Consider the following 26,415-nt stretch of genomic DNA (forward strand, 5'->3'; position numbering starts at 1 on the left):
GAACACAGGTAGGCAATCAAACATAGATACCTGAAATCTACAATCTAAGCAGAGCTTGAAATCACTAGATTTTAAGGGATTAATACGGCGTTTAAAAATAAAACAGTATGCTCCTGTATTAATAATATTGCTCAGCTTTTTATGCAAGATGCCAAACATGTCTCAGTGATTTGAATACAAATACATTTCTGTTATCAGCATCCACCCCTTCGAAACACAGCTTAAAGACATTCAGATGTCAAATACTATCCGGGGTCCGAAATCTCAAGTACAGCTCGGTGATGGAAATGACCAAAACTTCAGCTAAAATCCATGTGGACAGTAGCTCAACCACCCTCAAATCCAAACCAAGACCAGCAACCAACAGGCACCAATTAGCTCAGTGACAGCCAGATACCAATTTCTAATGTGAAACTCAGACACCACGCAAGGCCTCAATCATGATGAAAATACCAGACAACTCTGTGAACTCTGCATTCTAAACAGAACTTGGGCGCCATAAATGTCTATCTTTGCATTATAAACAAAGGTGGCCCAATGCCAGAACACTGACCATAAACCCCTTAATGATGTAGATACATTTGAACAAATGCCAATCAATAATTCCAGGGCAGTCTTTACTTTCAAGGTATCAGTAAGGGATTATCCCTGAACTGGGTATTACCTTCAACTATGGTTTGAGTGCAGACGACAATTTAGTGTAGGGTACTCCACATAAATAATGGTTTCTTCATTTATGCATTCAGCCGTCACAATGACCGTTGTTACGAACTGTCCACCAACACGTATCACATGAAAAATACAGACAAGCAGGTGGAATGGCGTGACATCCAAAGAAAACAAGCACTTTTCTTTTGGGATCCCTCAACTGGGGGGCTTGAGTACCTCAGGCTTGTTTCAGAGGGTGCAGAAAGGAGACCGGTTCATCCAGAGTTGGATGGAGGGCCCCTGCCCTGGTATGGGGCCAAAACCATCACCTGCAGGTCTGGCTCCCAGGGTGAGGTTCGTTACTCTTCCCCATATCAAGACCATGCACTGCAGCTCAATGCTCCGCACACACGGTTGTGAGGACTGTAGTAAGTCAGTGAAATGAAAGGCACCAGTAAGTGTGTGAGAAACAACGCAGCGTCTGATGCTAATGGATGCAAGAGTTTGTTGTGGGCTATGGGTGGCCTTTTGAGTTGTAAATGTCTGATGGGATGGCGGTTTGGGCTAAATGTGCAGAGACCAAACATTACAAAACAGCAGAGGCGAGTGGATGAAGCACAGCCGTCTGAAACTGAACTCAGACAAAACAGAAGTCCTCATCTTAGGCACCTCCCCCTCCGCCTGGGATGACTCCTGGTGGCCAGAGGCCCTTGGAAAAGCACCCATCCCGACGGACCACGCACGGAACCTGGGCGTCATCCTGGACTCCTCACTCTCGATGACCAGACAAGTCAACGCCGTTTCATCATCTTGCTTCAACATTCTTCGCATGCTCAAAAAAACATTTCGCTGGATCCCCACCGAAACTAGAAAAACGGTCACTCGCGCACTGGTCACGAGCCGCCTGGACTACGGAAACACCCTATACGCCGGTACCACTGCAAAACTCCAGAAAAAACTCCAACGCATCCAGAACGCTTCAGCCAGGCTCATACTAGACATCCCACGTAAAGAACACATCTCTGGTCACCTGAAAAACCTCCACTGGCTCCCCGTAAATAAGCAGATTACTTTCCGCCTCCTAACCCACGCACACAAAGCACTTTACGAACTTGGACCCGAATGCCTCAACACACGACTGTCCTTCTACACCCCCTCCCGTCAGCTACGATCCTCCAACCAAGCCCTTGCCACTGTACCACGCATCAACAAAACCACCATGGGAGGTAGATCCTTCTCCTACCTGGCAGCTAAAACTTGGAACTCTCTTCCCACTCACCTTCGCCTTACTCAGAACCACCTAGCATTCAGAAAGCAACTTAAAACTTGGATATTCCACAAGTAATTCCCCACCCTTCCTCAAGCGCCTTAAGACCCTATGGGTATGTAGCGCGCTATATAAATCTTGACTTGACTTGACTTGAATCTATGCACAGTAAAACACACCTTGTTATCAAATAACTAAATAAATAAATACTCGGATTTGTGTGGCAGCTCATCCAACTGAGCTAAGCAAGTTTTGCTGAACAGAAGCGAAGGGGTTGTTACTGTGATAAAGTCTCCAAGTGATCCATATTTGAAGTTAATGATACTGCTAAGCTCTTTGCACCAACATTATTCAGCACTGTGCGCGCTTTGGTTCGAATTCTGTAGCCCTTACTGTCAGCACGTTTAATGGTGGTGGGTTGATTTAGGAAGGGTCATGTGATGTTTTTATGGCAGGGTGACTGTGGAATGGGGGGGTGGGGAGGTCCAGGATTTCAAAGAAGTAGGGGCTTACTAAAGAGACTTTTATGCTTAGAGAGAGTGTATACCCATAGTAATTGATGCAGAGTGTAGACTTTTTTTAGTACATCTGCTAAAGATTACTCAACTCTTTCCCTCTCAAGTACCTCCTCCCACCGCCTGCCAGGAGAAGCCACTCAACATGAGGCCATCATGCTACAAGCTCCATGATTATGCTGAGCTTTTCGGCTTTTAACCACTGTCTGTAGCTGGGCTGCTGCCCAGCACAATACTATTACAATCCCCGTCTCCTGTGTGGTCATGCTATCATGTTGCTCAGGGCCCTAGACTCCTTTGGGGCACATGGGCAGCAACACCACACTCCGAAGCATTAAGGAATCATGTTTGCATCTCTAGGTATCTTACCTGCTGACGTTCCAGCTTTTTGGCCAATTTCTTTTGTGCTGCAGGATCGTCCACTTGGACGTGCTCAGGAAGTCTCTTCACCACTGTTAATTCAAAAAAGCATGGACAAAACCAACTGGATAAAGCTTTTTTTCTAGTGAATATATTTTATCAAGTCGTCCTAGCACAAAGCACATATCCAACGTGACCAGCAGAAAAAGCTCTTGTGACAGAATTAAAAGTTGCATGAAGGCCAGAAGCAGCAGCACTTGCCTCCCAGCCACATCCAAAGGTGCGTACCCACACATAATGTGCACTTGTTTCATAAAGAATAGTTATGAATGATCACAGCCTTGCAAACGTTGTGCTAGATCATCTGTGAGTTCCCATATCAGATGACCGCTGAGAACAAGTTACTTACCTTCGGTAATGCTCTTTCTGGTGAATACTTTATCTAACCACAGATTCCTCACTTTTGAATATACCCATGCGCCAGACTGAATCCCAAAGCTTTCCCACCAGTGCTCCTATGTGCCAGACTGAATCCCAAAGGGTTCCCACTAGTACTCCAGAACGACTATAGGTGGAACATAGTGGGTCAAAGTTTACTTCATTCCACCCCAGACGTAACTAAGCGGAGGAGCATATGAGCACAACCCTTGCACTCTAGCGTCCGTTTCTTTTCTGAACTCCTTAAGTGCCCTTGGACGCGGAGCACAAAAAAATAGCAGGTACCAATGTGCAGATCTCCAATTTGTGATCTTGTTAAATGGTAAGAACAGACCACTACATAGAATGGTGAGGTGGAAGCGCAGTGAGGAATCTGTGGTTAGAAAGAGTGTTCTAGAAGGTAAGTAACTTGTTCTTTTGGTGGATACTTCTTACCGGATATTACTCAACTTTACAATCGATACCAAAGCAGTATATCCCAAGGTGGAGGGTCTGTGGAGTAGCTTCATACCAGAAAGTCTTGCAGGACAGAAGAGCGAAATGCTGTTTCCCGTCAGACCTGGCTGGGAAGCCAATAGAGATTCAGGAACTGGTGCACTGAAGCCTATGTTGCAGCCGGACAGATGTCAAGGACATCTGAAATAGTTAAGAGGCAAGCCTGTATCCCTGGGATCCTGCGTACGTAATCTAGACTTAGAAAAATGTGTGATTCCCTTGGAGAGAGCTATTGGCCTATGTTCTCTTGGCAATACACAACACCAAAGAACAAACAGTACATTTAGTTATATTCATACAAATGTATTCCTACTGTTTTGAAATAACAATGGTAAGATAATAACAAGGAAGGTAGGTACTACAAAACACGGCGCAGTGAACGTGAATTGTGACAAAAGTGAATACTGGTGCACATGCGATATAAAACCAACCAAGAATATATAGACAGTGTTGACTGTTTGGAAAAATCATTTAGGTACAACAAAAAACCATTAATGAAATTTCTATTTGTTCATTCCATAATTAATTACAGTCAACCGGATAGGCAACATTTTGAGTCCCTATTGCAACTTCATTAAAAGGTTCATAAAGACTACTAAATGTTAGCAACCTAAAAACAAATAAACTCAATAGATCAGCCACTAAAGACTGTCAGAGTAGCTAAAATTGAAAACTTTTTTTGGTTTGACAAGTATTACCATACCCCTATACCTACCCGGTGGTATGCAAAGGGATTTCTCCATGTTGCTGGTTTGCCAAAAGGGGTGTTCCAATGCTACTAGATCACCAATTATTCAAAGGCGATAAGGAGTGGCTTCCTTTCATCATTTTACGCTTTATCCTATAATATGTAAGGAATGAGTCTGAGAATGTACAACTGTTTATATCAGTGGAGTTCTATACAATGCTCAGTAGCAGAGCTAGTGCAAAGATACGATACACCAAATCACGAATATAACGTACCAGCGGTGTAAACAGCGCATTGGTCGAGCGGTGTGCATAGTGGCATGCAACCTGTTACTGAATAGGCGCAATCACCTTATAATGGCACAATGCATGGCAAGTAATTATGTATTAACCTAAAAGAGGGAATACTTTAACAACCAAAGAGAGGGAAAACATTTTTAACTAAAAAGCAAGAAGGTTCAGAGACCACCACATTTTCCACATGTAGAACACAAAATCATCAAGTTTACATGCCTAGACACCAGCTCACCCATTTGGGAAACAATGCTTCTTTAAAAAGCGAAAACGACTTCCAAAGAATCAGCACGCCTTTCAATATCGGTCATAAAGAAATAACTACTTCAACAGAAAAAACGGAAAATAGTTCGGCATTGCGATCCAGTGGCAAGAGGAAGACTTATGCGTGGCTGCTTAAGTCTGGTTAGGGTAGGACCGCCAGTGTGGGCCATTCTAAATATCATCAGGATTCCCTCATGGGTGTTGGATGCACACTGCCGGTATGTTAAAAAAAAAAAATTACAGCTAGATGCTTAAAAATTAGAGTGTACTCTCTCAAAGGTTTTAGCGTTGTGCTCTCAAGAAACTTAAAAAATAAAACAGAAAGGTGCAAACAAAAAAAGTGTTCATTCATATGCTCCCAAAAACTACAATGGAAATGGAAAGAATCTCCAACTTTTCTTCCAATGAGACATTGAGAAATCCCTTTTTGCACACTACATGGATGGGTATAGTGATAAGATAATGTTGACTATCCATCCTTTTAAATGTAATTAATTATGGAATGATTTCATTAATGGCGATTTCGCTAAGCAGTTATATATATATATATATATATATTCATATATATTCTTTGTTGGTTTTAATATCACAAGTGCACCAAAGATAATTTTTGTCACAATTCACGTGCACTGTGCCGTGTTTTGTAGCTTCTGCTGCCTTCCTTGTTATTATCTACTATTGTTATTTCAAAACAGCAGGAACATTTTTGTATGAATAGAACTAAATGTCTTGTTAGTTCTTTGGTATTGTGCATTGCCAAGAGAGAATAGGCAATAGCTCTCTCCAAGTGGATCACTAATTTTTCTAAGTCTGGATGTCAAGGGCTGGCACTCTGTGCCAACGCAGTTGTGGCCCGCAATACTTCCAGAGATTACATCACGTTTAGCTAAGTATTGGCTAAAAAGCAAAGGACTATCCACCTTGACAAAGTCATTTTCTAAACAATCTTTATCTTTCTTTATCCAGGTGTGCTGCGACCACCTCCATCACTTTTGTGAACACTAGAGGGGCACTAGTGAGGCGTGCATAGTAGATTGAAAATTCTTCTGGCCTACCTTGAAATTCAGGCAACGCTGGTGGGACTGCAGGATGGGCACAGGAAATTAGGAGTTCCGTAGGTCTTAGGCTACTGTCCACTCACCGGATCAGGACAGACACGACCCGATCCAGTGTGAGCATCTTTAATTAGTCGTTCTGCAGAAGGGTATTCGCAACAACCACTCCCCATTTCCGAATCCAGTACCCTCTCAATAGCCCCTTTAGATAGCAGAGCCTGCACCTCTTGCACCAAGATGAGCATGTTCTCCTCTAAAAACTATGCTGATGTTTGCAGAATATACGGCGGGTCAGAAAGGAATGGAAGGGCATAGCCCCGCTGAACATTCTGGAGGACCTGCCTGTCAGACGTGATAGCTTACCATCCTTGGAGAAAAAGTTTGATTCTGCCTCCCACATGGTGGACATAGGCAATAAAGGGTAAACTAAAGCTGCTTAGGGGCTTATGCTGCAGGGTTGGGTAGATGGGAAGGTCCCTGGTAACCTGTAAGATATCTGCCTGAGAAGGCTGAGAGGACTGCAGCAGGGGGGTGGGGTGAAGGGGGTTGGAGGGGGGTGGAGAGTGGGCTGTGCAGTTGGATTTCAGGTGGTGCAAGGAAATTGGGGGGTGGTGGCAGGGTGGGTAGGTGTGAGATGTTGGTTGACGCCTGTTCATCAAAACATGGTGAAGTAGCCTCAGAAGAGTCGAAACGGATGAGGGAATTGTATGGCAGGTGTTGAAAGCGCTCTAGGACGGAATCTGCTTTTTCACCAACAAGGTAGATTTCTTCAAAAGGCAGATCCATAAAGGATGCCTGCACAGCACCAAAAAAGCCTGTGGATATCATCCATGTAGCAAAGGAGCACAACGCTAGTGTAGACTGCTTTCCCCTAACAATCAATAGTGTTCAGGCCACAGTGAAGGCTGTATCGAACCATCTTGAATAGACTAAGCCAGGGAGACCCTAAACTCTTCTGGGAACGCTGGCAAGATCCCACCAACTATGTCTCAGAAAGGTTGCAAATATCGTCCCAGTAGGCAACTTGAGTTGACCAACCTTAAAGCTTTGATAATCTACTTTCAATCTCGTGATTTGTAGACTCTGAACATTTTTAGCCAATGCCACACAAGACTCCTTGCAGGGCCGGTCCTAGGCATGGGCGGTATGGGCAGCTGCCCAGGGCCTCGCACTCAGGGGGCCCGCTGCCGGCCCGCAGAGTAGACCGCAGAGCAGGGGGCCCGATATGAAATGCGGGAAAAGCGTACTCGCGCAGGCAGTAAGGCACTTACAGGGGCCTCACATGTTCCCTTTCGCCCGGGGCCTCAGAAGGCCTCAGAAGGCCTAGGACCGGCTCTGACTCCTTGCCCATATAGACGTGGACAGATAGAATTTGTGATAGTCCACTTTGCTAACCTTGAATGAACAGCTGCAGACTAAGACGGCCTCTGGATCTTGCTCCCATTGTGACCTGAAGAGGTAATTTTCGCAACTAGTCACTGCAGATTTTGAAGACACGGGCTCTTTCTTCTGCTTCGCTATGCAGCGAGAAGTGATGATCAATGCATTTGGGTCTATGTCTTGCATATACTGCTATGGTTCTGGATCTGTTCTACACATCAGATAATAAAATAGGAGACGCTTCATCTTGCACACAACACAAGTCCTTCTTCAGGAGTATCCCTTCAGACAATTTGGCGGGTTATTTTAAGTTGCTCATCTTCACTCTGTTCTATTTCCACATTTCCTCAAAATCTATTCTTGGTATCTCAGTTTTTCATGCTATTTCTCACCAAATTCATATGTGTTGTAGCACATGAACAGGGAACATGACACGAACAAGCAGCATGGCATACAGGGAGTTGACACAGTGTGTGCTGATGCTAGTCATTCTTTGAACTAAAACAAATTATTGAATCACAAAGATCACATCACCAGCCATGTACCTGACTGTGAGTCACTGGTGACAGGCTTCTGCTTGCCTGGACCAGGTGCAGTAGTAGTTTCTACTTTCTTTCCTTGCTTTGTGGCTCTGTCAGCCTCCTGTTTAGCACGACGTTCTGCTCGCATCTCGGCTTTGCTTTTGCCTCCTGTCGTCTTTTCGCCTCCGCTGATTACATCATTGAGAGGGGCAGCTGGAGCGGTCACTGCGTTAAAACACAAACATTACTTACAATTTGGCTTTAATACCTTGACACAATTAAACATACCAGTACAATAAAGTAAATTCTAGTCAGATCAGAAGCTAACCTTCTCTAGGCTTCTGTGATCCAAAAGTGTCCAGTTCATAGCAAAAAAGCATCCTTGAAACCTGATCACAATAAGGACCCAGTGCTGAAAAAACAACCCAGTCCACTAAAGCCTCAAGGTCCTCAGACCACAGGAATGGTTAAGTCAAGGAAGTACAAAAAAAAAATGTAATTCTGTAACTTCCCACCTAAAACATTGTCCATGACAACACCTGTCAGACTGGGAGTGACACCGTCCTTCACTGAAAGGAACTATATTCTCCAGGGCCAGGCAGCAAGACTCAAAAACCCTTCTCAAGGATTCTGAAAGAAGCCAAGGGGGCTCCGAGGTGGTCTTTCCGTACTCGCATCACAGTGTAAAAATGTATTACTACAGCAATGTACGAGAAGGTCATCATAACTAAGACAAATCAGGCATTTACCATCAACGTCAAGTTACCAGTGTATGGTCCACCTCTGGAATGAGGCAAGGCTTGAACCACGCCTCGCATGATGAGGCTGTGTCATACAGAGTGCCACTAACTACCCCTGGGCACGAGACGCCATCCTATGCATCTGATGCACCACATCACAATCTTTGTAAATATATGAGCAAACTAAGCCACTAGATCCAGGGAGAGTTCTTAGATCAGTGAAATGTAAAGTTCGGCCCAGGGGCAGCTTGCTGCCCTCCTGTACTTTACATGCAGCACCCTGGTCAACAGCAGCACTGGGCTGTTAACTCGACTCAGCACCAACATTAAACATTTGTTAAACAAACTGGCAAGTGTGTATTTAAAGGTTAATTGAAGTTAAAGAAAGGAAGTAACTAGGGTGTCCTGCACCGCTTAACTTTAGGAACCCCTTCATGTATAAAGACATCTTGCAGTAAACATGTAAAACTATGATAAACTCTCTTCAAAATTAAAATAGTGTATTTCATTAACATGCAGAACCTTTTCAACTTAGTACATCAGATTCTATCAGTGATTTGAAAAGTATTTTTTTTCAAGTGATAGTTTTCATACCCCGTAGCCACCCACACACATTGACAACAATGCCAAAAGGTAAACTAAGAGGCAAATCAGTTATATGCACTTTTTGGGTGGCCGGGTTGCTATTGTACATGGACAACATTATAGCTTATTAAATCAAACATAGAAGTTTTTGTACAGCACATATCCTAAAGTAATGTATTTCGAAGTCCTCATATGTAATAATGAAGAAAAAAGAGAGAAAGTGAACTAAAACAATTGCCTAGAATCACACAATTTGGTCAAGTGGGGAAGCTGGAATTGATTTCAGGTTTTATGGTTCCACATTGTGCAATTTAATTTGGTCACTAGATGCACCTGCTTCGCTTCCCCTACACCCGCCTTCCGTGCCCTCTCCTCCACCCCCTTCCCACCCCAAACAACCTCACTGCTGGCATCAGCGCGACCCTCGGTTACACCACCGACCAAGATTTTTGGCCCCTGGGAAAATGTTTGCGAGTACCCATGTCTTTAATGGAAGTAGGTTGCACTACATCTGGAGGCAGCATCTGGCCACAATAAATGGTTGATCACTAGCTGGATACAAAACTGACGCCGAGTAATTATGTAATGTTTTAGCCCATATTTTGTTAAACAGAGGGCCCTGGAAGCCTTAAAACAAAAAAAAAAACAAGTAGCCAAACCTGCAATGAAAGGAATGAACCTGGAAAGTTTTTATCACAACCACTTAAAGCCTTCAAACCAAAGACGGAGGTAAGAGCATGTGGACTATTGTGCCAGAAGACTACACTTGTGCAACAAATATGAGTGAAAAAAGCCACTATCCGAGACATCCACTCCACAGGGCAGAAATATTAACTGTCCATCTGACACTACTCAGCACTGTGAAGCCCCCTGGAGCCTTCAAGCAGCAGAGTGACCATTCTCTTGAGAGAGCAGAGGACCATGTCACATTCTCAGTTTAAATGCGTTATGGGATCAAACAAAAGATTCTGTATTCTAGCGCTTATGAATTCAATGAGGCTACCCGTAACAGGGTAACTGGTTCTTTATATCACATCATTGTGAACAGGCAAGCACTCCAAGACACCTAAAAAGGTTGTAAAAGGTTGTTCAGACTCGAATGAGGAAGTTGCAAAATGAGAAACATGTTATAAGCTCACTAAAGTCTTTTTGAACTTTACTTGGCAGCTGCACAAAGATATCAGGTGCATGTTAAATGTTTTGTTGGCTTGGTGTTAAACTGGCCAACATGCTATTCAAACTCTAGTCAAGGCTCACTGGCCAAACCCATGTGGGTGGAATCAGTGGCCATAGGGAGATGTATCTCAAACAGGGGACCTAGCAAAGGTTGAAAACTGCAACCCTTCTGTGAGGTTGAAAGCATACTGTGACTACTCACACAAGTTCTCTCTGCACCAACCTCTCATACAATGGAAGAAACCTCAGATTGTCGCCTAATGCAATCGGCCTCTTCTTCCAGACTGACCTCGTGGCTGTACTTCCACGACTGCAACTGGAATTATTTTCTCTGGCTCCTTGTGATCTTTCTCTTCCTTCTTAGTCTTCCTCTGCTGCTTCTTCTCTTTCCTCAAGCGCAACTTCTCTTCCTTTGAGAGTTCAGGTCCATCCAGCTGGGACTAAAAGAGACAGTTTGCTGTTAATAACAAGGCTCTCTAATCCAAACAGGTCTTCAAATAAAAAAACAAAACAATGGCCAGACCTTTTCAGGTCAAACCCTGTAACAAAAAAAAAAACAACATATGGAGAAAATATACCGCAAATTCTGCCCACCCCTACATACTTCTCTAATGCCTTTAGTTCACGTCTTCTGTTTTCACAGAAGAACTACCCTTTTCAATTTCTGGCACACACATACTTCCCGCACCAATGTTTCATGGTCAGGAAACCCTCCTCCCAGATTGACCGGCTGATATTATCCCAGAAGGAAGAGAACCCACTTTGAAGCCCTCAAAAAATACAGTATTTGAGAACTGCATAAAACCGTCCTGCTGATTGACTGAGGTGTGGATAAACTGTCTTGCATCTAAGGACCCAAATCTTCTCCCTTGTAGCAACCCCCACCCACCCCAATGACTATTCCTTCTGGTTTGTTTGAGCTCCAAATTCCCCAAGTTGGACTCAGAGCTAAAGCATGGTAGCAAGAATGAGGCCCCTAAGGAGTAGGGGACTCTAAAGGTGAGGCTAATGGAGTGTTGCTATTGGAAGGTTAGGACCACCTCTAGAAGTTTGGGAGAAGGAGGAGTGTGAGAATTCTCTTTGTTTTCACCCCAACATCTTGGTTTATCGAAAGCAGAGATGGAGTGCAGCACTGAACACCCCTGAGGCTACTTACTGATGCTCTGAGTTACAACTCCGCAGTAAGGAACTTAAACGTTGTGCACCTTCACATCTACATACAATGCCAAGTCACTGCTCACCTTTGGCTGGTGGGTCTCATGTTTCTTTCCTTTGCTCCCATCTAAAAACAAAAACAGAAAAAAAGAGGATTTATTTTGAGGTATGCCAGTTACACATGTTTGATGGAGTACCATTTTATGTTATGACAGAATATTTTAAAAACCTATAGCAGGGTATTGTGATTTTCTGCTTAGATTCTATGTTGATACTGTAAGACCCCAAACATTCCCACAAATGCCCAAGATGTCTTCCTTGGCAGTGAAGGAAGGACTGCATCAAACACAATCCGATTAGTAGTTCAACACATACTTCTCCCATCTTAGGCCATAATCTACAGAGATTCTTGGGTATTCCTCAAAGTCATCAGGCTCTGCGAGGAAAACACCTGTCCTGCTGCTGACTTGTAATTGCTTTTAACTGCTCAAACACTCCTGACTGCCTTTTTTCCTTTAGAAGTTAGATTGCTCCTTAGGCAAAACAAATGTAAACATAATGAAGTTTCATCTTCCAGAAACCAGGACTGTTCTCAAAATATCACTTTTGTCTACTGAAGATCCTTTCCCCAGTATCATCAACGAGTACCATCTATGTTCATGGTACAAGTTGGAGTCCTCTCTCATACACAATGCTCTTCACTGTGCCCAAACTGTGCCATGACTTGTTTAGGCCAGTTCTAGGCAAAATGGGCAGCAAATGAGTTACCCTCAAACCTTGAAACCCGCCTTAAAAATGCAGTCATTGTTCCAAAAGGACCTTTTTCCTTCCCTTAGAATCTGGCTCATGCTCTGCAAATGCGCATGCGAAACACACAAAAATAACAGCTCCTGAACTTTTTAAACCACAGATACAAGCTTAAGAAACTAAGACAAGACAGGTCCAGTCAAATAAGAGGACCTGGTACAGCTTCAGCGCTGACGACTTGCGTGCTGGACCAATACACATGATGAACTTACCAAGGTGACACTAGGGAGAGAGGCATCAAGTCTGGTGGGAAGTTAGAGCAGGATTTGTGTAAAAGGAGCAAGGATGGAGTAGAGGTGTGGGGCAGACAATACAGAACAAGCATTGGCAAAGCAAATAAGTTTCGCCTCTGCTGAGGTTTCTAAAAGACATTGTTTTTGACTTTTTCAGGTTAATAATCAGGGCATTGGCAGCGGAGTATTCAGCTGTAGTGTTCAGAAGCCCTTGAAGTCCGATTTTGTTCGACTGAGAAGAATCAGTTTGCCTGCATACATTAAGCAAGGCAATTAGGTGTTCCCCAGTTTTGGGGCATGGGAGTTCAGGAGTGTTAGGCTGGTTCGCAAGTCAGCCAAGAAAAGGTTGAAAAGAATTGGAGCTAACACTCGCCCCTTTAGAAGCCCTGGTGAGTCGGAATCTCTTGAGAGGTAGGAACCTCCCCCAAGCTGAACCAGCTGGACCAGGTATCCGTGTGCAGAAGGATTATTGCTCTCAGCAAGTGGTTAGGAATATGCTAGTTACTTAGCTTGGTCCACAGTTTGCCTCAGTCTACCCAATCAAAAGCGAGCCTTGCGGTTATGAATGATGGATGTAGAGGTTGTTTAGTGCCCCTGCTGTGATCAAACAAGAAAGATATGGCCAGGAGATTGTCAGAAGAACCAGCACCTTTGGAGAATCCCATTTGATTAAACAAGATTAAGTTGTTATCTGATGCCCAGGCTTCATTTCCTCCAGGAAGGAACCTGCAAAGTAATTTGACTCCATGTACAGGAGGGCTTTTAGCCAGTAGTTGGCTGGGTCGTTCGCTGAACGCCCTCTAAAGATTGGGGTAATAATTGAGCCTTTTCATGAATGGGTGATGGAATTGAATGATATTACGCCTTCATAGACTGTTTTCAGGTGAGCTGCCCAGAACGATTTATCATCTTTGAAAAGGGCAGCTGGCATGCCATTAGTCAGTGAGGCCATTTATTTCGACTTTTGGATATTCGCCCTTCAACTGCCATTGCCCGAACGAATGTCATGCATGATGTTGATGCCTCAGTTTGTCCGGTTATGGCTGTCTGTCCACTGGGACTCGTGTCCTGGCTTGATGCAGAGCTTAGGTGACCAAAGTGAAGAGTGAGGAACTGGTGCCAGGTCGCCTCTGAGATGTTGACTGTGGCTATTGATTGAGAAAGGTTATTTAAACTGTTCACCTGCTTCCAAAACCTTGTGTCTCTGTTCCCTCTACGTTTGCATAGAAGCTTAGCAGATAAGACTAGCCAAGGCTTTTCTTTGCAGTTCCCACCGGCGTTTCCTGTATGCTGTCCTGGACTTGAGCAAATGTGCTCTTAGAGCTTTGTCACTGGGGAGTCTTTGGTGCAGTCATAGTGCTTGGTTCAGACTTCGTTTTAATGCCTTAGTTTTCTGGCAGCCTAAAGGTGTTTTGATAGTGTTTAGGGTAATCATCTTTGCCTGTGCGGGTATCCTAGAATTTTTTCACGAATTGCTCTCAAGCCATATGGGCAGAGGTTGCTCTGTCCAAGTTTGTTGCCTGCATGAGTTTTGACTCTGCATACCAGTAATTGTGCAGTATGTTAATTTGAGCTTCTTTCCATTTATTGCATACGTGGAGCCTTGTAGTGCATCAGTCAACTCCTGGTAATCCATGGTCAGGGCAAGGAGTAGTTCTTGTGGTAAATGGTCACTTTTGCATCTTGGGGTAAGCTGGAATCTGGAACAGAGGGGTCGAAAGGCAGTAAAATCGATTAACGTGCGAGCCTTTAGATTATTAAAAGAGAAAGAGGGCGGCGGATCAGAGTGACGAAGTAGAGTGGCAAAGTGTGGAGTGGAATGGCGTAGAGTAGAATGGTGTGGAGTGGCATGGCATAGAATAGAGTGACATGGAGTAGAGTGACATGGAGTGGAGCGACGTAGGGTAGAAAGGAGTGGGTAATGGTAGAGTAGAGTGGCTTGGCTTATAGTAGAGTAGTTTGGAATAGAATGGTGTAAAGTGGAGTGGCATAAAGTGGAGTGGTGTAGAGTGTTGTGGAGTGGCATAGAGCGGAGTAGCATAGAGTAGTACAATTGTGGTTGTACGTAGCTAAAGCGTCAATAGAGATGACAAATAGGGTAAAAGTGACATAAATAGGAAGCTGTATGCCTGTGTTAAAAGTAGGTAAACACATTGCACATCCAGGAATAAGATCAAAACAGTTATAAAATTAAATACAAAAAAGTGTGGTGCAAAATGACGAGGAAGAACAAAGACGATGAAAAACACGTACTTGGCTCAGGAAGAACAAATGCACTTGGTCCATACTCCAAAGAGGAGCGAACACAAGCAAGGAAGTGAAGCATCGGGGAGCTAAGTAACCGTAAGACTTCAAATGAGAGTCATAACGAAAACAAATGATGAAATGCTGTGGGCGGGTTTTAAACCCACCGAATTGTGCACCATATGTCTCGCAGCACAACGCACGAACTGAGAAGGCAAGACCTAAAAAGGACATAGGGTGGAAGGAGAACAAAACAAAGGTTAGCAGGAGAGAAAATAGAGGCAATGCCAGGTATGGCAGGATACAGGAGGCAAGAATACAAAACCAGGAAATGAGAGCGAGGAGGACAGCCCTCTGCCTGGCTTGAAAATGCTGTACAAACATTCCCGTTCATGTTTTTCCAAATGTTCCCTGTGTTTTGTCACAGTGTCGCGAGCATCATGTGAGCCCACCAGATGCACTTAACATTGTTTTTGGAAATCGTCCCTGACCCCTCAACCTAAGCTATGTTGTGACAGACAATGAAGATGATGGCCAAAGACAAAAGCCTCTTTGCTCTTACCCACAATGTGGAGTCTGCAAGTATAGGTCCGTTCCATTCCAAAAAGTGGATTCCCTTATGCCCGTCGGGTCTGGGAAGTGAAATGAGATGATTTATATGTGCTGCATTTGGGCCCCGAGTGCACTGCACAAGCGGTGGTCTCCATGGTGTTTGAGTTGGTGAGTTCCATCTCTGACAGCCCAACCTTCTTGTACTATATTCCCCTTTCCAGTCCGTCACAAAACTTGTACGCCTGGTGGTTAAAGAAGGTATCCAGCCCGTTACATTGTCTAGCGAAGATAAAACATCCCCCATTTTCTGTGTTGTGCTGGTCTCCCTTGGAAGAGGGAGCAGATATGAGCCTCAGTCTGAGACCAATATACCTACATGGTACAATAGTGGTCGGACTTTGGATTCTGGACAAAGGAACAGCAGGTAGTCCGTCTTCTCACCACCAAATGTTTGAAGAGCTGCCCTGAATAGAGGCGGTCATTCTAGTCGTGTAGCCTATTTGACCCATCTTTGTAGCCCCCAGTGGTACCTGCAGTTTATGCTGTGGAGGTGGTTGGATCACTGACTCCTGTGGGTGTTTGTAAGCAACAAGAGCGCCTGAAATGTTAGTGGTGGGAGTGACCTGGTTTTGGTATATATAGATATTATTGGGGTGATACTTTTTTCACTCTAGGCCCATCTTGTTTTTAGGGGTGGCAGCTTTTTATACCAGCACTTGTAACTGTTTGGTGCCCAAGGCTGGCCCAGGCCACAGCTGGGTCCTCCGTTCCTACATTAATAGCCCTTACCCACCTTTTAGACCTTTTTACAAGTATTTAGCGGTTTCTAAAGCAGAACCCAAAAGGTTCCAAAAAGCCCAAGCTGATCATTACAATCCCCCCTCCCCAATACGTAACAGTGGCTGTCAAGGTTAAGAGCTATGTTTTTGATATTTGCCTAAGACGCTATAAGATTGCGGGGTCCTATCGCAGTCTGAGAAGGTGCTCACAACTTTTGATTTTATATGTACAAATTTAACTCATAATACTTACTTGCTAATTTAAAAAGAAAAAAGAAATCTAAATAAAGCAATGACTGGCCATTGATATCATTTAGGTATTTGAATATATCATACAAAGATGAGTCTCTAACCTCTCCAGCTCTTGCAGAAGTCTTTCCTGCTGGCCCTCGCTACTCAGTCAATTGCCAAAAAGGAGTTATTTGGTCATCCATTTGGAAGATAATTTTGTTTCGTACACAGGTTTTAAATTACAGTTTTCTCAGAGGGCACCCCATGGTGATCAGGGACAGCATCAGGGCCCAGGAAAAAGCCCTCACCGAGCGAACTTGTTCTGGACTAAGACCGCTCAGCATATTTAAATTAAGTACACTTTTTGATTCAATATCACTATTTTACCATTAAAGAAGTGTTATTGCCACATTTATGTCAACATGCACTGCAACAGGGAACGAATTTGTTAAAGTAACACAAAAAACTTTTCAATGGTTCTAAATCTGGACAATCCCCAAGAGTTAAAGAAATAATTGAAGGGCCATCTCTTGCAACTTGAAAGAAGAGCGAGCGCTGCTCCGTCTCTTCAGAACCCTGTAAACAAATACATTGCATATCTGTATACCAACTTGTCGTGTCACCTTGTTTTTACCTATGCTACGGATGCAAGCTGGCAATCCATTGTCAAATGCAGTCTTTGGGTTACTGTCACCCACCACATACCAGACATTAGCCATGTTTACTAACACCGCTGTAAAACATGTCTAAGTTAAATTTTTAGTGGTGCTTCCAAAGTAAATAAATAAAACCTGTAAGACTCCTTCCTCTCCCAACTCTAAAGTCACTTTGCGGCCTTCCCCGTTCACAGACACCTGTTGACTTTCACCAGCCACGTCTGCCTAACCTTTGTTAGGCAGAAGCAACTAAGGAGAGGTCAGAAGTGCAAAGACATCAAATGGTCTGGTGTCCACCCGAAGCCAGGTGCAAAGAGGTACATGGAACCAAGATGCCAGTGACAATTTAGTATTTATAAGCAACTTACGACCAGAAGCCCACAGTTCTACAGGGTTGTTAAAGTTGATGCAATCACATTTCAGGCTAGGAGAGCAAAGGCTGCCTAAACTATATTAAAGGCTCACAAAGGAATTCTTTGGTGGTGCCTTGGACCGGTCACTGGTCCCTAGTGGGAGCTGCATGTGCACAGCATTATCCTTACAATGCTGAAAGGTAGAGCTGAGAACTTGGGAGGCCCAATTCGAGGGCTTTCAAGAGGTGCTGAAACACCCAGAAAGTAGCACCTCTGTTGAGAAGCATTTACACAATGCGGCGGAACGAGAGAAAGAACAGGTTTCTTTCTTTTGAAAGTTGACTAATGCTAAATGACCTTCTGTTGTTCATGAATGTCTTCTGTAATTATGACTCTGTAATTATAAAATAGTATTTATTCTTGTACTCCATTGAAAAATATCAATTTGTGTTCCATTCCAGTGCTACCGACCAATGCCAAGAGGTGAAGTGAGAACAGAAGCATTCACAAATTATGCAGAACCACTTTTGTTTATCATAGTTCACAGTTGACATTTGTCCTGAGAAAGTGACACAAGCCTTGAAACACATGTTGGCAAAGCACCAAAAGAAATACCTGGACCTCAAAGTGCTAAGAGATATAATTAGACACCGAAAAGCACTAAGAGATAAAACTGGACAACTAGATCACCTATGCTATACAAAGTTCCTAAACCTGCTTCCAAAGTTATTCCAGTACTTGCGGATAAATGAGTTATCTTGCATGTTTGCAACTACTCAGAGATGTGCTGGACTCTACTGAGGTTTGACTCGTGCCCATGCGAGACACCAAATCAGCCTGCCTGGGTGTCCTTGAGGACCTGGAAGTTTGCACAGTTACTGCCTAAATACTAGGCTTACAAACAGTGTTTGGCCATTCGCTCTTCCGGTGCCACAAAAGTGCAAGGAATATGTGTGCGACTAATGAAGTGGGCCCCCTCTTCTCCGTTCAATGCATGCCATATACCTGCTCTACCCACATATACTATATCAGATCATGCCGCTTCCTTCGGGGTAGAAAAGCAATCGCATCTATCTTAATGTGCATGGCCACCCAACACCATCATTTACTTTTAATACAAACGTTACCAGAGCACTTGAGGCTTGGCAGTGCTCAGGCACTTATTTCTGGGAGTGCATGATAGTCACTACCAACTGGGTGGTATTAAAACTGCTAAAACCACAGCATCCAATTAAACAGGATAGAACAATTCAGGATGAACACAAATATTTCTAGAGTTTTCATATTTGGAAACTTATTCTCAGTACTCTTACTCTTATTGCCAATTTGCTATGTATGGAGCTTGTTGTTGTGCCTATTTATGGCCAGTAAACATGCAGAAAATGTCAGTCAATGGTATAGGGTCACTGAGGCACGATTATAAGGATATGTGAAGATTCTCTGGTGATGCGACACTACAATAGTAGAACATCTCTAGGTTGGGGGGGATCAGCTATCCTACTTTCTAGGCACAGTCTAGGTTTTCCAGGTAGAATGTAGATGGTCTCCTCCCTTCGCATATGGAGTCAATCAACCCACCTGCCGCAAGAAGATTACACACATTTGGTGGGCATACAGTGGCACATAGCTGGAAAATCTACTCCAAAATGGCCTGTCTGACACCGGGCAGTAGGAGAAACCCAGAGCTGTAAAGAAACAGACTAAAGGGCTGTTTGAGGGAAGAACAAGGTTAAGCTGGAGACCAGGGTGCATGGGGTTGTTGGAGGTGCACCAGGGTATGAAGAGAGTACAAAAGATAGGCTTAGATTACTTGCACATCAAATGGTCATTGCTTGCCTCTAATGTCTCATCTGCATTCTCAACAATATTTCAGTGGGTTATGTGTCATGTGACTTTAATCTGCCCAAGGGAGAGCAAGTCAGTGCCCTATGGAACACCGACATACCCAACCCGTGGCTCGCTCCATGTAACAAAGCTTAGACGAAACACTGGCCCAGAATGAACATGTCATAGAAAACAACAGCAGGCTCACTGCAGTCTGCTGCAGAGCTGCTGACATGATGCAATTCCTGAGCCCTCGTTGCATCAGCTCCAGAATTCGAGCTCACTGGACTGGAGTGAGCAGAACAGATAAAGCTCGCCATCTCTGACACACATACAGCCCTCCCGCCTCCCTCTGGGAGTGGTGGGTGCATGCAGAGCAGTGTGCTCCTGCTCTCCGGGGAAGTACAGAGCCCATGATCCACCCTAAGGCGAAGCACAGACCATACAACAGTAGTTATCTTGTAAAGTCTAACTCACGGTACTAGTGACATGCACACCACCTCAAGAAGTCTCAAGAGAAACAGCCGGAGGGAGCGCAGAGACCCATACTTTGGGTGTACGGCACCTCAAGAGGTCACCATACAGATGGCCGGAGGGAGCACAGGTGCTTCTGGTACAAAGAGTGCACATCAACTCAAGAGGTCACTAGTGAGACATACAGAGGAAGCACAGGTGCTTTAGGTGTAGTGGGTGCACACCATCCCAAGGTCACCAGAGAGACAGCCAGAGGGAGCACAGGTGCTTTAGGCACCATGTGTGCGCACACCATCCCAAGGTCACCAGAGAGACAGCCAGAGGGAGCACAGGCGCCATGACCAGGGCTCGATCACTCCTTGATTCAACACACTTCTCCCGGTGACTGAGGGAATCACAAGGAGGAGCCGTTCTTACCTAGGACCAGCAGATGCTGCACAAGTACCCTCCGCCCCCTCTGTTCTGGGGTACACTACCCCGACCACAGAGCTCATTGTTACCTGGTAAAATGCCAACTACCTGCTCACTAGAGTAACAAGATTGCTGACGAGAACTTCAACTAAGCAAGTAAATGTTACAAAGACACTAATGCGTCATGCTTGCTTATTCCAACCTACGGAGGTAGGAAAGGAGAAATACAGCCATCTCTTTCAAGCGCTCATCTCCGCTGTCAACAAGCCGGAGCAACATTCTACATAACAACATGGCTGGAGACATCAGTGCAAGAGACAGCGGGACAGACAACACCACACAGGAGACAGAGGACAAATGACACTCCCGAACAGACCACCAACAGACACACAACACTGGGCCACACAACAACAAATGAAACAACTTTAAGATAACAGCGGTTGAACACAAATAAAGACAACCTTCCCTCGAACAGACACAGGAACCTCTTCCATGACCTCTTCCATTAGCTTCTAATGCCACGAGGATGCTTCAACCAAACTAATCACCCTGACTTAAAATGGCTTCTCTTAACACATACAAGGCATCATATTGAGATCAGACTTGGGCCCACCCAGAATCAACTACCAAATCTTTGCAGACATCACCCCCAGGCTTCCGGACATTGAGATTCAACCACTGCGGCTCTAACACGATTCAACCGTTGCGTGCAACGCCAGTGGTAGTGCGGAGTTGAATGACAGGACCACAGCATTTCTTGAATGACTTTAGAAACTGACAACCTTCTTAACAAAGCTAATCTGACACACGCACCTATCAACCCTTTGTCCCTTTCCGAAAACGCCAATTCGACAGGGATGCTACAAACTTCTTTTTCAACTTTGTCCCAGTTTCCTGTAAAACCTGCTTCATCCCAAGTCCTTCAAGCACAAACACTTCTCTTAGAAAATGTATGACTTCCTGGATATCAGGCGGTCTTACAAATTTAACTTCAACCCATATAGACTGGTAATATATCAAAATCAGAGGAAATCCAAGACCCATGTAAAGGCAAAGCTACTTCTCTTAGATCTTTCCTGGAATTTCAAAAGGGATGGCACATCATACATCTTGTATTGCACATCATTGTGCATTCTTCGTACACAGTCTCGCAAATATATTCTCTTGTTAAAGGTGATGCCAATATGACCAATATGAGCCAGATCCTCCAATTTGCTCGTCAGATGTGCTGGAGGAACCAAAATGTTTTAATCTCCTAAAAGGATATATTCAATAGACAATTCAACAGCAACTTTTTTGAAACGTTGCAAACCCCTACTCAAATGTCTTTCTTTATGCCAAACCTTTCTTACAACCTTCAAGATTCTCTGGTGCACAGACACTGCCAGCATTTCCATTGTACCTCGGAGTCACAATTCCTTTCCTCAACATTGATGGCTGCCACCAAACATTGCAGGTCGTTTTATATACACCGAGCACAGGGGTTTGAGGCTATACGATATTGCACCTATCCACTAGCGTCACGTTAATATCTGCAATTTTTAGGTGCTAAGGACAGGAGATCCAGACCCCTAGGTCTCCCTGAGACTAAAAAATCTCATACATACACAATTTGACACAATGTCCAGCACTCTACAGAAGTATGAAAATGATCTATTTCTATATGGTATAATAACCAAGAAAACAACAATATTCTTTATGGATGAACACCATATAGTCGCAACATTTCATTCATTCAATCCAGGTAAGTCAAGATTCTTCAATGGTTGAGTAGTAAAGTCTTTATTCTGTTAAAAAAAGCATGGATTCTATCTTCATAAAAACAATGTTGTAGCCGGTGCCTACGCGTTTCGTCCAAAAGGACTTCTTCAGGGCTACAAATAACACATATATACACATTAATTACAATTTATACAATTTCAAAGTCTATTTTTACTATCAAATATTTTAAAAAAGGTCAAAAGGAAACGTTTTTTTATATATATACACTATTTACATACTTTACATTTGTATGACTTTTAGAGATCAAAAAAAGACTCCATTGAAGACCACTTTTCTTACAAAGTTTCCAGTTTGTTCTAATTCGGGACTAAAAGATTTTTTATATATGTCCTTTCCATTGGGGCACAACCATTTATCATAGACTTTACAGTACGGTGGGCAGAACAGAACTTATTGTCAAAGCTGGAATGACCCGTAAGAACAACATCTGGGCAAAGATTATAACAAATACTAGGATAGGCACTTAAGAACACCATTAGGGTAACCATTATTTTCTTTGAGCAGGAGCGCACTTTTTAAAGTAAGCTTGACATTTCCCTTAAAAAAAGATTTGTCCATGGCATTTTTTTCAAAGCATCAGAAAAGTCAAAGAAGCTCTGCCACTATGTCTGTACACATTACGTTCTAAACATTTCAGCATACCTTGATTTTCTATTCATTACAAATTAGATAAATATCTGCAATATGTCTTACCAGGTAAGTCACAGTCTTTATCTAATCTGTCGCTTCATCTAAGGAGTTGTCTGCGAGTTACTTTCTCCGCATGGTTTCACAAACATTATGTTAAATATCTGAGAAAAATATGTATACAATTTGTTTAGATTGGAAATGTCCCTCCTTAGTTTCAATTAAAAGCTGGTGCACAAATGAGCAAACTCTAGTACAGTATTTATTGTTAGGCAATTAGTTGTCAGCTATTGCATTGAGTATTAGCCTACCTTGTAATCGGTAAGTATAGTCTTTTCGTTGGGGGTCCCGTATCTTTGAAAAGTATTTTCGTGCTGTCTTTAGTAAAGGTCTCTACTGAGCCGGATTATCGTAGGTCCAACTCACTATTAAGGGAAATGATATGCACTTCGTTTAGTTTGTATTATAAACCGAGATTTGTAAGCATTTGCATAGTTTAAAATGCGCTTGGAGCTAGACAATACATAGTTGCGTAGCCACCATTGGATTGCCTATGCCTGGCAGGTTTCTATTTGCTAGATAAGCCATATTTGTTGTTGATTCCGTAAAAGTTCAGGCATTCATTAATTGAGAGTTAACATCAGTTGTTTTAAGAAATCAATTCATTTCCTAGAGATATCGCTGTCTAAGGCATTATTTATAAATGGGGACAAGGTTGCAATCCCTGAACATTCATTAATTGAAAGTTAGCATCAAGAAACCAATTAATTTCCCAGAGATATCGCGGTCTAAGGTGTTTTTTATCAATGGGGACGAGGTTGCAATCCCGGACTCGTGTCTTTTAGGTTTCAAAGATTAAATTAAATGGCGTCACGAATTTAGTTCTAATGCTAAGCGCATCTAGCAAAGTATTTCCCTCGCACTTACTTGTTGTGAAAACGTGGATCCCGAACTTCATGGCATCATAACCGCATCCACTTACAAATGGGTCTGGTTTCTCCTCGGTTTAAATAGCACGCTCTAATCTCTTAATAGAGCACAGCTGATCGTATTCTTGGAGGAACGACACCCTTCGCATTAATGCATGGGCGCCATCTTACAGTGTAGCCAACTGCTTTGTTATTCAAGGGGGGTATGGCGATTCCTTGTAAAAAATAGCTCTACCAGAAAAGACAAAACAATATTATTTTATGCAGTTTTGTCTTAAAATTTATTGTTTGTTTATTCATGCATCTAAAACCGTCAGTGTTATACTCGGTTTGATGCATGAAATGACGGTCGCCATTTTGAGATGGTCTCGTTTCGTGCATGGAAATGAGTCGAAGCCTCCCTTGCAGTTACCCATATTTTAACGGCAAGTGATAGAAAGATTACATTTGTTGCTGGAGATAATAGTTATTAATGTTTCCGTGTTTATTAGCGATCGATAATGTTGATAGTTGTTTAAAAAAGCAACACTGGTGAGTCACGAGCGTTCCGGGCATGTACTAGTATTGCATGCCGGATTAGATTGACGCCATCTTGGAAGGGTTTACGTTATGGTATCATCGATGTCCAACAGTGGCTATTTATATTTCTTTCGCGATAAATAAGAAGATGTTGTCATGTATTATATTCGAAGATCTTTTTTAGCGAGTTTTGTCTTGGTCATTAAATATATTAGCCATGTTTGTTTATGGGCAAATTATTTATAAACCTTACTTTTTGATTTTATGCTATATTTTTATAGAGCATGGATGGATTTATGTTTTCTAGTTAAGTATCTATATAACGCTCCTTCCAACCTGCTAGCTGTTGATTCAGTGTGAATACAGGTATATATTGGAGGAGTATCTATAGTACCTAGATATATTGCTCAAACTAGCATATTTCCGTTGTCTACTTCTTAGGAGGGGGGAATATTTTTAGATTATATACCTTGTTTATAAAAAGTGATGTAACTCATTATTAATATTAAGTCCCAAAGTTGTAGCCCGTAGGCGACAAATCCATCCTGCCTCTGCCTTTCTCAGGTTCACTTCTCTGTTGCCTCCTCGAGGTGGGTTCTTTATGTGTTCCAAGGCATGGAACCATATGTCCCTTTTCTCAGGATGTTGTTCCTGGATGTGAACAGCTATTGGATATTTGATGTCTCTGTTTTTAATTGCTCGTACATGCTCTTGTATCCTGATTTTTAGGCTTCTGACACTGCTGCCCACATAGATTTTACCGCAAGCACATCCCAGAACATATACTGTATGGGTTGTGTTGCAATTTATGAAGGTTCGTATTGTATAGCTTTTCTGAGTATTGTATTTGAACTCAATCTTTTTATTGAGTCCAATCTTGCAAACAATACATGAACCACAAATGTGGAATCCTACTGGCCTACTTGGTAGCCAGTTTCTAGATGAGGGTGTGATATTGGTATTGGTTACATAACTTGGACATAATTTTTTTCTTTAGTGTTTCTCCTCTCCTGTAAACAACTCTTGGCTTGTCTGGAATAGTTCCAGCTGGCATTGGTCCAGATTTGAGCTTCTTTGACTTTTCTGATGCTTTGAAAAAAATGCCATGGACAAATCTTTTTTTAAGGGAAATGTCAAGCTTACTTTAAAAAGTGTGCTCCTGCTCAAAGAAAATAATGGTTACCCTAATGGTGTTCTTAAGTACCTATCCTAGTATTTGTTATAATCTTTGCCCAGATGTTGTTCTTACGGCTCATTCCAGCTTTGACAATAAGTTCTGTTCTGCCCACCGTACTGTAAAGTCTATGATAAATGGTTGTGCCCAAATGGAAAGGACATATATAAAAATATTTTAGTCCCAAATTAGAACAAACTGGAAACTTTGTAAGAAAAGTGGTCTTCAATGGAGTCTTTTTTTGATCTCTAAAAGTCATACAAATGTAAAGTATGTAAATAGTGTATATATATAAAAAAACGTTTCCTTTTGACCTTTTTTAAAATATTTGATAGTAAAAATAGACTTTGAAATTGTATAAATGTATAAATTGTAATTAATGTGTATATATGTGTTATTTGTAGCCCTGAAGAAGTCCTTTTGGACGAAACGCGTAGGCACCGGCTACAACATTGTTTTTATGAAGATAGAATCCATGCTTTTTTTAACAGAATAAAGACTTTACTACTCAACCATTGAAGAATCTTGACTTACCTGGATTGAATGAATGAAATGTTGCGACTATATGGTGTTCATCCATTCCAGGTCGTTTTAATCACTCTCCGATCCCCCAAGATCTGCAACTGGAAGCCTTGATAAGAAAATCAGCCCTTTCATTTTGCTTCCCGGGATGTGTATCACATCAAAATTGTGCTCCAGCAACTTTGTTCACAATCTAGGCAATGTAGCCGTAGTTCTGCTTCAAGGATATCCTGGAGTTTCTAGCTTGTAGAACAAAGGTTTACGATCCATTTTAAGAGTGAACTAACATTCTGATTTCTTAAGTGACCCATGTGGCCGGTGAGCATCTCCTTCTCAGTGACAGTTTTGCTTCTCTATCTCCTTGAGAATTAGACAAGCAAAAGCAACAATTTATCCAACGATTGTACTCTTAAGTAAAAATAGCCCCCAAATCATATTCTTTAGTATTCACAGTAAACACACAGTCAAACCAAGGGGGAAAAGGTAGAAGGAACGGAGCATTAGCCAACTCCATTTTGATTTTTTTTTAAATCCTCACCTTGCTCTTTTCCCCCTTTAAATACAACTCTCTTCTTTAGTAATCTAGTAAGTGTGTTTTGTTAAATTGCGAAATTGGGACTACATTTAAAATGAAAGTCACAGTGGCTGAGAAAAGAAAGATTTTTTTCCTTATCCCTAGGAGGAGATGAAGCATCTACCGTCGTTCTTACTAAACCAG

General features: G+C 42.7%; 1 protein-coding gene across 1 annotated transcript in view; it reads right to left on the reverse strand.

Moving 5' to 3' along the window:
* Positions 1-26,415, reverse strand: part of EIF2B4 (eukaryotic translation initiation factor 2B subunit delta) — an 88,022-nt gene that overhangs the window by 45,332 nt on the left and 16,275 nt on the right. Inside the window, exons 2-5 of the mRNA XM_086928160.1 lie at positions 11,667-11,707; positions 10,715-10,865; positions 7,949-8,149; positions 2,800-2,882 (exon numbers count right to left, since the gene is read on the reverse strand). Coding sequence (XP_086784286.1) covers positions 2,800-2,882; positions 7,949-8,149; positions 10,715-10,865; positions 11,667-11,707 — 476 coding nt within the window. The remainder of the gene's footprint in view (positions 1-2,799; positions 2,883-7,948; positions 8,150-10,714; positions 10,866-11,666; positions 11,708-26,415) is intronic.

The sequence above is a fragment of the Lissotriton vulgaris genome, chromosome 6, assembly GCF_964263255.1.
Source record: "Lissotriton vulgaris chromosome 6, aLisVul1.2, whole genome shotgun sequence".
NCBI lineage: Eukaryota > Metazoa > Chordata > Amphibia > Caudata > Salamandridae > Lissotriton > Lissotriton vulgaris.